Source organism: Mixophyes fleayi, chromosome 8, assembly GCF_038048845.1.
Source record: "Mixophyes fleayi isolate aMixFle1 chromosome 8, aMixFle1.hap1, whole genome shotgun sequence".
Lineage (NCBI taxonomy): Eukaryota > Metazoa > Chordata > Amphibia > Anura > Limnodynastidae > Mixophyes > Mixophyes fleayi.
The window spans coordinates 97,085,710-97,097,458 of record NC_134409.1 but is presented as its reverse complement, the minus strand read 5'-3'; the positions used below and the strand labels follow the sequence as shown (position 1 = coordinate 97,097,458).

General features: G+C 40.2%; 1 protein-coding gene across 5 annotated transcripts in view; it reads right to left on the bottom strand.

Annotated features, from left to right (window-relative positions):
• Window positions 1-1,789: 1,789 nt before the first annotated feature.
• TRIOBP (TRIO and F-actin binding protein) overlaps window positions 1,790-11,749 on the bottom strand; it is a 48,305-nt gene continuing 38,345 nt past the window's right edge. For 3 of the 5 annotated variants that reach the window (XM_075182935.1, XM_075182936.1, XM_075182937.1), the window contains exons 12-14: window positions 5,536-5,622; window positions 4,083-4,246; window positions 1,791-3,928 (exon numbers count right to left, since the gene is read on the bottom strand). In XM_075182935.1, coding sequence (XP_075039036.1) covers window positions 4,085-4,246; window positions 5,536-5,622 — 249 coding nt within the window. In that variant the 3' untranslated portion in view covers window positions 1,791-3,928; window positions 4,083-4,084. Of the gene's footprint in view, window positions 3,929-4,082; window positions 4,247-5,535; window positions 5,623-11,749 lie in introns of all 5 variants that reach the window. The other 2 variants (XM_075182933.1, XM_075182934.1) reach the window with 1 other exon arrangement.

Sequence of the window (11,749 nt, the reverse complement as noted above, 5' to 3'; positions counted from 1 at the left end):
AGCATTAACTATTATCCAGGCACTCCAGGTTAAATACCTTTTAGCTGTGATGGAAACCAAGTCCAATAGGTTTGTGAAATATTCCATAGACTTTACTTTACAATTGGGATCTGTCCCTAGGATTGCAAAGTTACTTTGGATATTACTTTCTTATGCATCATTTCTGTGAAACGGACTTACATTCATAGGGTCTCATGTATTTGTCCTTACAAGCGGTTGTTAATAGTGTTTCTGACATTTCTACATTTTACTACTTTAAATTTAAACACTGAATACCCAATACTTATCTCCCTATCTTGATTTTCTTAGAATTTGGTTTATCATTATCGTCTATGAGAAGCAACACTTCAGTGTATAAAAGAGGATTGTTGTGGACCATTTAAGATGACTTTCAAGACATTTTATATTTCTATTTGGATACTGGAAATGGACTTTAGTGGAATGTATTTAAGTATACTTGCCCACATGCTGAGCCATACACACCTCAAGATAACATCCAGCTCTGCACCAGGTTTACAATAAGTAAAAAATAGCAAACATAGTTGTAATGTCCTAAGTAGAAATGTTTGCTTGACACGAATTTTGCTGACTTATATTCACCCTGGTCTGCTTCAGTTGCAATTGACTAGGCTCTTATTGTACTCTGCCTACAACAGTGTGTACTTGGCCCAAGTTAGATCGCCATATCTCTCCCACATTCCATCTCTCCAGTTATAAGGAGGCAGAAGTGTCAGATGCGCACAACTCTGTATGAGCGCATATGCATGCACTCTCTTGGGGGCATGTGAAAACTAGCGTAAGTTAAACTCATTCAGCATCAATCCAAGTAACTGCTATTATTGTGATTACATATTCTCTGTACAGCAATGCGTAATATGATTAGCACTATATAAATAGTATATTGTCAAATGTACAGAAATCCCTCAAAAGTAAACTTGCACATATCAGACACAGATGTAAAAAATAGAAAAACAAAAAACAAACATAAAATAGCTGGTAATAATTTTTATTTTACATTAGTAACAGTATAATTATTTTCTGAACTGGAATGTGGCAATGTTTTAAATAGATTAGGTAGTAAGGGCAGAGGACCACAACAATCAGTTAGTGAAGGATTATACAGTTAAGAAGGTCATCTATTTAAGATCTGTATGAAGCATGTGACCTTGTATCTTGTGCAGTCTATCACTACAGAATTGTGGGGTAACGTAGTTCCTCTTGGTAAAAAACAAACATCTGTAAGATAATGTATTTTACATATAATTAGTTCCTGGGTAGTATCACTCACTGAAGTCACCAGTTACATAGTAGCAAGCAAATGCTTTCATGTGGATCAGTTTGACAGTTAACATGTACTGAAAAACAACAAACACCAAATAGATAAGACTTTTATTAAAAGTGAGTGACAAGGGTTAAACATTTGGGGATGTAGGAGTGGTAGATAGAGGTGGGGTGCCTTTATGACTATCAATCCTGGAATATCACAAGCTAAAAAGACAATCTCCCACCCTTTTATTAAGGCACAATGGTGATAAAGCCATCCATGTTTAAGAGTAAAGCAAATAAAAAAATGTCCTATTCCTAATCCAGTGCAATCTTGGAAGCGGCAGACAAGTCCAGAAGCGGGTAAAACATATTAACAATACTAATAAGAATGACAGAGGTTTCCTGGCTGATTTACAAGAGACAGTGCATATATATATATATATATATATATATATATATATATATATATATATATATATATATATATATATATATATATATATATATATATATATATATATATATATATATATATATATAAAAAAAAAAAGACAAAAAAAAAAAACCACACACAACTTTAAAAAATATGACATTTAGAGTAATACAAAAATCATGATGTATAATACACAGGAGGACAATATATTGTGATTACAAATAAGTGGGTTCATACGTTTGCTGAAGCTGTGCAGCTTTGGTGCAATTTGGTTGTAATTATTGACCAAGCCAAACATTATGTAGTGACGCGCTTTCACAGGACGCGAGGCATAATGGGGTTTGTACTGGAAGGGAATACTAAAAAATAAAATAAAAATTGCAATCTCAGATTAAGCCCTAAAATAAGTTTGTAATATGCAGCCATTTATCTTTTCACTTTATTTGAATTAGCTGGCCAGATGTATATTATTTAAAATATTCAAAAAATAATTCTTTATTGACTAAAATTAATGTAAAGTCAGTGACTGAGTTAAATAATGTGTAATCTTTATAAAGCAGTTAATATTTAAGAGTACTTAATTGTAAAATTAAAATAAAAAACCCCATAAAATGATAAAATAAAAATGATGATTTTTTTAGCAATCCTTTTTTAAGGTTCAGGTTACCTATACTTGTTGGCTGCTACTCTATACAGTCACATACAGGACTGTTGCAAACTGCCTTGGCAACGGTTTGTAATAACAAACCAGTTGATTGTGGCCAATGAGTTCCCTGCTTATAATGAGCAGCTAGCCTTGATAAGGCTGCCTTCCCAACAACATTGGTTCAGCTCATAAAATGTCTTCTTCTGCTGTGTTACCAGTATTAAAGTAAATAATACTGTGCAGAACTAACTGGATCAATTGTTTATACTACTTTAAAATGGACCGGTCATTTTTACAAAACAGCTGGGTAAGACATATTACTGTGGTAATTGGTATTTAAAAAAAAGAAAAAAAATTGTAACCGAATTGAAAAAAACACAAAACAACTTACTGTATAACAATGCAGGCACATATTAAACACCTCAATAAGTCTCTCTCATATGTACTGTGTGTAGGCTAGTAAAGCAGTTATATAAAACTAGAATTGGATTGAAAGTTGGTTTACTTTTGTTGGATAGTCTTTACTGACAATAATCGGAGCATTCAGGATGGAAAATCCTTTCAGCCTATAACCTAATTGTCTTGTGTGTTCAGTTATAGATTGTCAGGAAGCACCAGTCACCAGTTCTCTGACCAATCTGAGCACTGAACAGATCACTCTGTGTGAACAACCTAACATCCTATTGTAAAATACTAATCAGATTAACAACACATGCATTTGCTGGTACTGGACTACATGTACACAATAGAGGTGACCAGCTCAATGACCTTTAAACAATTCACTTCCAGTATACAATATTATTTAATGCTAACTGCAGTTGCATTGTAATGCTCTTTGTAGATGTCCACACTAGTAAATATGTAGTTGTGTACAAACATTTTATGTTTCAACCATTCACATTGCTGACCCACAAACCCAGCATTGGTTTCTGTTTAAACATCCAGCAATAATCAATTACAACACAAAGGGCACACATACTGGGCACAACACTGCATCCATCAACAACACACCATTTTCCAGTCTCTCGCTGTACATCCTTACCCAGCTTTTTATTTAATAAGGCATTTTACAGATCTACACTGCACTCCCAATGATGTTGCAGCTTCCATCAATATACAATCAGTGTTCTTACTCCTACCCTGCTACGGTGTTTAAACTACTTCCCCCAATAGCTTACAGACACTGCTCTCAGTGCACTTATGTCTACTCTGCTCCACCACAGCCAGTGCTCTACCACATTTTCCCATCATTACCCCCAGTGCATTTAAACCGCCTGCTCACATATCCACATACACAGCTGAACTTTAAATACAATCATTTTCCCATACGTAACAGTGAAAATAAGGTATGCTAGAATTCCCTAAACCTGGTGACACCTATTTTTGGCTATATAACCTTGTGCCATTGTTCCAGGCATGTGGAAGAGAATCCCTGTTTAATAAAAATAATAATAATGAACTGTATAAAATTCTGTGATTCACATATAAAAAGCGGTTTTTGTGGTGCAGGTGGAACCTTGGAGATGTCACAGTGTCTGTATGTGTACGATCCATCTTCTTGATATCAGAGGCAGCAAATGAATCTGTGTACAGGATAAAAATAAGAAAATGTCAGTGGTGCACTTGGGCAACTCATACTATAACTTGGTAATTTGACCTTTTGCCCCTTAATTGTGTGTGTTTCACTTTTAGTGAGACACTTACATAGTTGGAACAGAAGGTATGAACAATTCTCACCATTACTCTCCTACACTGTTGCGCAAAACAGCCTCTTCATGCAGAGCTGCCATAGCAAGCCGCAGATGTTCCTTCAGCTGGTCAATCTCACGCTCTGAGCGAGACTTTATATTATTGAGTTCCACGTAGATATCTTTGTATTTTTCTGAGGCATACCGCTTATCCTTGAAGAAGAAAAAAAAAGAAAGAAAAAAAAAAAAAAAAGATACAAATGATATTAAAAGAATATCATTTATCCCTATACAAAATCTCTTGTTAAGAGTTTTTCATATGGAATAAGGATGCAAACATACATAAAAAGAAAGCAAATCAAAATGAAAGGTAGCATATTATCAGTTCAGAATAAGCATGAACAGGTTGATGGCAAAAAAAAAAAGGCAAGAGAAAAGCTCGGTTTCCACACAGATCAAGGAAACATTTTCCAAATTATACGACAGGTGGTACTATACGTTTGATAGGCACTTTAAGATGTTTCCTACATCCACTCCGGAATCCTGACGGAACTGTGGTCAGAGGGACATGCTTCTTCCTATTTGGTCGACATGCCCTCGCACTGTCCTCTTTTGGAACATGGTCCTCTCTGTCATTAACTCAATCTCTGACTAACAACCGTCTAAGGATCCCTGGACTCTCCTTCTTTCTCGCCCCCTGATGAGAGCGCATCTTTTAATAAATGAATCTCTCATATTCTAGCTGCTGCGAAATCCCTGAGAGCTAATCACTGGAAGAACCCTAGCCCTCCATTCATGTTGGCTCTTTGGAACTACGTCTGGAAGGCATCACTTACTACAAATCGCACAAGTCTGACCATATTTGGACCCCCTGGTATCTTAGGGAAAGTTGCAGTTGCTTATCTGCTCCTAGCCACGTTCTGTGAGTGGCAGCCTTCCATGCAGATTAGGTCCTGAGCCGCCTCTGGATCCTTCAGACTGGGTGCTGCGATTCCTGGGTAAGCGCTGCCAAACCGGTGGTTTTCGTTTTCCCTACAAATCGATGGCTTCTCTATTTGCATTTCTTTGATCTTCGTGCCTGTTCAGTTGTCAATGCTTCTCATCCAGATACTTCTCATTTAAGTAAATGGGGAATTCACTGGGAAGGGGCATCAACAGCACCGTTTCTAGTTTGAAAAAGGCCCACCGCTATAAAAGCAAGGATTGCTGGATCTTTACAGACATTGGGTAGTGCAGCGAAGGGAAAAATGCTTTAATATATGCTATAATACTGAAGTACCATTCAGTATTCTAAAATTTATATCATCTAGCACCTTACAAAATTGCAATTCAGTTTTGAGCGGAGTTATTCTTTATTTCGTAGAAGTAACTTAAGTTAAACCAGGCATGTTTACATGTCTTTTCCTTTTTATATCTGAATGTACATCTGATGGAGGTTTGTTTCAGGCATCTACTACTCTTACTAAAACACCATTGTGCGAATATTAACTTACGATTCCTACCTTCTGCATGTTTTGTAGATCCTCACGTAGACAGGAGACCTCTTTTCGTAAATATTGTAATTCTGTTTCTTTTACTCGTAGTAACACCTGATGGAGAGAAAGAAACTACGTTAAGAAACACAAAGTCAGAAAAACTGTATGGAAATAGCAAAAGTTAACACTGGACAAGAAAGGAGGATATTTATACTTACGATAAATCCCTTTCTCTGAATCCATCTGAGGGATATTGCTACCATGGGTTGTATGAGGAGAGCTAGGAGTTGGCACTCAAACATTTATTTATCCTACAGACAAACTCCTCCCCCCTGCATCCACAATGTATTTATAAAACCCCAATGAAGAGTAAGACAACAGAGAAAAAAGCATAACGGAGGGAACGCAGTGTTCTCCAGATGGACTCAGAGAAAAGGATTAAAAATCTTCCTCTTTCATCCTATCTGGGAGACACTGCTACCATGGGGACGTTCTAAAGTAGCCCCCTAAAGGGAGAGACCACTCTGACAGCCCTGCACGCAAAACACTGCAGCCAAAACTGGGGTCTGAAGAGGCAAAAACGTTATGCTAAGTAAAGGTACGGACAGAAGTCCAGGTGACCACTCCGCAAAGCTGCTCCGCTGAATGGGCAGCAGTATGGCTAGGCATGACATAGGCCTGCCTAATGGTGGATGTGATCCACCTGGCGATGATCTGCTTAGTAGCTGACTGTCCCCTCTTATAAACCTGCAATAGCACAAAGAGGGTGTCTATCTTGCAAATGTCCAAAGTTTATTTGACATATATGCGAAGGGCACAAACATCCAAGGATTCCTCGGATTGTAAGCCCAAAAATTCCATCCCGCACCCAGAAAGCCAGGACTACGATCTCCTGATTCAGGTGAAACTTGAAACCAGCTTAGGTTGAAAAGAAGGAACCATCCGCAGAACAGCCCTATCATGGGAGAGTGGCAAGAAAGCGTTCCAAGTTCTGACAATATACATGCAGATGCTATGGCCAAGAGGAAAACTACTTTCCATGTGAGGAACCTGAACACGACCGTGCTCAATGGTTCAAAGGGTACGCTTTGAAGCATAGCTAGCACCAAGTTCAGATCCCATGGAGCTGTGGGCAGAACGTAAGGAAGCTGGATATGCAATATCCCCTGAAGAAAGATCCTCCCTTCCGGCAACTCCACAGTTTTCTTATGGAAATAGAGAGGGCAGATACATGGACTCTCAGAGAGCTGAGTCTAAGACCCATGGACAAACCATCTTGGAGAAAGGCCAAGTGTCTAGAAAGTTGAAAAGCCCTGTGTGGCAAGAGAGATGCTTGCACTACCTGATGTAGTGATACTCTGATAAATGTGGGCAGAAGAAGACTTCCTAGATCACAATACAGTGTCCTCTGGTGAATAAACCTTTAGCCTGTCAGAGACTGGCGTCAATAGCCACGCCCTTAAAGCCAGCGGATGAAGGTCCTGTAGTAACAGTTCATTGCGAATTGGTAGACGTTGTCCTTGCTCACTTGCCAGTCGAGGAATGCGTGCAAACCAGACCAAACGTGGACAATGTGGAGCCACCAGGATCACGGGCAGTCCTCCTTGTTCTCGGGCCAGCATTGGAATGGGAGGAACAGATATCCCAGCTGGAACTCCCAGCGCATGGTCATTGGTCAATGAGTGGCTGGAGCTGCATTCATTGTTCCCCTCCTTTCTCTAGAGGAAGCATGGGGACCCCGTATCATCACAAAGTAATGTAAGGGGTTAATTTTAGGGTGGGGCTAACTGTCACCCTATCTTTGGAGGTGGAGGAGGCCAATTAGTATCCATTGTTCTCTATAGGACTACTCCAGACATTTTGTCTACAATCCAGCAGGGGGCTTCTGTGGAAGCACAGCTCATCTCCACTTCCCCCTCCAAGCCACTGATACAGCGCCCACCAATGTTTAAGAGGGAGAGAGCCAGGAGTTTGCCCAGGGAGGGGAAAGCACTGTGGAAATTTGACCCTGCATATAAGGAACCACTCGAGGGGGGGGGGATTTATTCTGAGAATGGATGGGTGGAAGCTGCAGAGTGGCTAGTATTTGAGTTGCCGTTCTCTACCAGTGCAATACATGGGCAAATCCATGGATCATCAAGTCAGGACAGACAGGTGACTAACTCCTTAAGCTAGTGGACAGATGATGTGGTAAACCTGCTTGGCATTTATTTACCATTTTTATATAATATTCTAGTGTTTTTATTACAATAAATGTACTGTTGTACTTTTCTAACTGCATTTGCCCTATACAAACTCTAGAAGGTACTGGGTAGGCTTCCCTGGCATAGTAAGGCACCCCTGGGTGGTCATCCAGCGTGAAGTGAATAGAATTGGGCCAGGAAACCCGGTATCTTCACAGTCAGCCTCCCAGGAATGAACACTGTCGATATGGCTGAAACAAACTTTTCACTCAAGCCAGAATCTGAGCTGCCACATGCATGCCTCCTACACTTCTGGTACATCCCTGACGATTTACATACGCCATGGCCATTGTCCAACTGGAGTTGTACCGGAGTACCATTCAGACTTTGCTGTGCCTCCTGCAGAGCTAGCAACATGACCTTCAATTCCAAGACATTTATCAGAAGCAAGGTTTCCCGAAGCGACCAGGTCCCAAAGGACCTAGTGTAACACCAAGCACCCTATCCTAGGACGCATGTGTCCATTGTAACAATGGTCCAAGACCATGTGGGAAAGGAACTACCCATGGACAGAAGATCCTTCATTAGCCATCAGCAAAGAGACAGACAGGAGACAACTGGATCAACTGAGAATTCAAGTGAATGGAGAAGCCCATCCATTTTTTCAACAGGTCCCACTGAAAGGTGAGTGAATGGAATCCCCCAAAGGGAACGGTCTCAAATGTGGAGACCATCTGGCCCAGAAGTTTCATGCATACTAGCATGGAGAGCCGAGGAAGGGCCAGAACCCTTTGCACAGAGTTCTGAATACAGCGTATTTTGGTACCCGGAAGAATAATCTTTTGCAACCTGGTATCCAAGATTAAACCCAGGAAGACCATCTGCTGACAGGGAGTCAGTTGGGATTTTGGAAAATTTATTATCCACTCATGCTGTTCCAGAACTCGAGTGGTAAGATATATTATTTCAGTAGCTGGTTCGAAGCTGCTATGATCAGCAGATCGTCCAGATAAGAAAGTATACTGAACTCCGTGGGGCGCAGCTGTGGAGAGGCTAAAGGGAAGAGCCCGAATTGATAACGGGAGTCCTCCACCGTGAACCTGAGCAGGGATTGATGGCCTTCCCAAATGGGTACTTGTAAATAAGCATCCCGAATATCGATGGATGCCGGGAACTCCAGTGGTTCCAATCCATTGATCACTGATGAATTTGTCCATCCAAAAGGTGTAGATTTAGAGTCTTTAGGTTCAGAATTGGACGGAAGGACCCATCTGTTTTCGGCACTAGGAAGAGATTGAAATAGAACCTCTTTCTCTCTGCCCCTCAAGACCTGACATATGACCCATGCATACTTGTCATTGCCCGTTCCTTAATCTGGGGTGTAGTGCTACCCTGGGACTGTATTCCTCGGGTTCCCAACTCACAGCCTGCACAAACCATCTCCAGGTCCTGCTGGCCACTGGGAAGTTTTGGGCCACACTTGGAGCAAGTAAAAGACGTGATGAGATTTTCCCTTGTCTGACATTTTTGTTAGTTTTGGGAACGCCTCCCCTGAAAATCCCCTGGATTTTACCAAGAATTAAAATAGAGGCAAAAAAAATAATCACACGGTTCCCAGAATGGGACAGAAATGGATGAGACTTTAGATTTAGCATTGTACACAATCCAAAGTATATGCACATATATACATGAAGAGCTTGGCTGAATCATGAGAGTGAGAAACTGTAAACTATGTTTACTACATGGTTTAAACAGCACATGTATCTATTTTGTGTGTATATATATATATATATATATATATATATATATATATATATATATATATATATATATATATATATATATATATATATATATATATATATATATACACACACACACACACACTACATACCCGGAATCCTCTTGAAAAAGTCGAGTGACGAAACGCGTTGAGGGGGATAAGGCGTTGTCTTGATTCTTTCCGTGGATTACCATATCTACCTCGGCCAGGTGGTTTTGAGAGATCCGTGACTACCATCAGGAAAGATTGCAGATAAGCCGATATATGTTATATATTATGTACGGGCGCATTTTATATATATAAAATTATTTTACCTTTGTAATTAAAAAATTTTTTTTATGGATCAATTTGATATGAGCTTATGTTGGTACCCACTTTTGAGGAATTGTTGGTAGCCTTATTTGGCATACTACACCATAATAGTTTTGTTCTGAGTCCATAGCGATCTGAATATCTGGAGCCATAAGGACTGGACATCAAGGATTCTTACTATATAGGATGTCGGGAATCTTATTACAGATAAGCTGTTTATTATTCGTTTTTTGGTACGAGGCCAATTCACTTGTTTGTCACACTGAGAAGACTGATTGTTGGTCATTTAATACACTATGCGTGGCGCTTCTCTCTCCTTTTGTCTTTTAGAATTATTTGGGCACTTGCAAATGAGTGCTTTTTTTGAGGAGCTGCCTGCTTCGTAAATTTGTATGTTTTTTATATTCTTATTGTGTATGAGGTACACATATACGCATAAGTATTGTCACTTTTTTTTTTTTCATATTAATGCACTAAGCGCCTTTTGCGTGTAATATATATATATATATCTCTATCTGGCAAAACACCAAAAAAAATTATATAAAATGGTATATAGCCCTCCTAAGTAGCCAAGAACCCTCTTAAACAGCGTGAGGAAGATGAGGAAAGTAGTTTGTCTGCAGCCTGTGGAATTTACAGCTTGTCTCAGGTTTCTGCTACCCGTACAGCTGCCATTTCTCCTGCTCCTGAGAGATACCACTGACCACCACATCTGTAGTGGTGTATGCCATCCCAAATCAGCTTAAGTCCGGAGAAATGGCAAATGGCTGCTTGTCTGCATTCGCAAATCACTCTGTCATGTCCTCACTTCCCAGGCGGATGTGCTGGCTTCTATTTGTTAAGCCGCAGCGCCCATCTGTGTTGTTTTTTTTAAGGGGGGCGATGATTGTCAAACTTTGTACACCCTGGATTTTACCAGGAACATAAAATGTAGGCAGGAAGAAACAGTCAAACAATATTATGTCAGAATAGGGCAGTAAAGGAGAATACTGATTTGTCCCTGGCTAGTATCCCAAACAGTATCTCCCAACGCTCTTGCCTCACAGTATGTGTAATAAATACATGTAGCCAGGTGGCATTAAGAAGAGCATCCCAGCATATACTCTGCTTAAGTAACTTTAGGATACAGTATTTGTGCAACCTATATATAGTGTTTATCAACTACTGTAATCTAGCAGCACATACATCTTTTAGGATCTTTTAGGATGAGAAAGGTAATTAGCATTCCTAGATGGCCAAGGACCATCTGAGTATCGTGAGGAGGAGAGGAAAGAGGTCTGTGTGCAGCATTGGCAATGTAGAGCAGTCTCAGTGGATGATAACAGGAAGCTGCCATTTTCCTGCACTTTTCAGGGACACACCAAGTCACCACTTTCTGTAGGGGTGTCCTCTCTTCATGTTGCTCCTTGTTCCTCCAATGTCCGTTATGGCGTGCTTGTTTTATTATCAAGCAGTCTAACAGTATCCCTTGCCTCTTTGGCTCTGGCAGATGCGCTGGCTTCTATATACAAGCCCAGAGCGTCCTTTAGTCCATCCGTGAGAGTGTGAGGTCCAAATCTCCCTCTCCCTTTACCAGGGAACTTGGTGCTATCCTAAAAATGGTGTCCTGCATCGAGATCGCAGCGGTCTCTGCTCACTAGCAGCGCCGGTCACCCTCGTCACTTCTGTTAGTGATCTGTAGTACCAGAGCTGTCCGTGCTCTGGCAATGAAGCAGCCGAGGTCCTGTGAGGAAATGTGTTTCCCACACAGCCTCAGTAAGTAGCAGCTGCTGCAACTGCACCTAATCTAAGGTAAAGACCGATAAAATAGAGAAATACATACATACATAATTACCCAATTTCCAGTGGCAGTGCCAAGTTTTAAAGGTCTGTGTCTGGTTATGTACCTTTTTGGAAGTAATCACCAACTAAACCATAAAAATACAATTAATCTGTACATTCGATGTGAACTATATACTTCTTC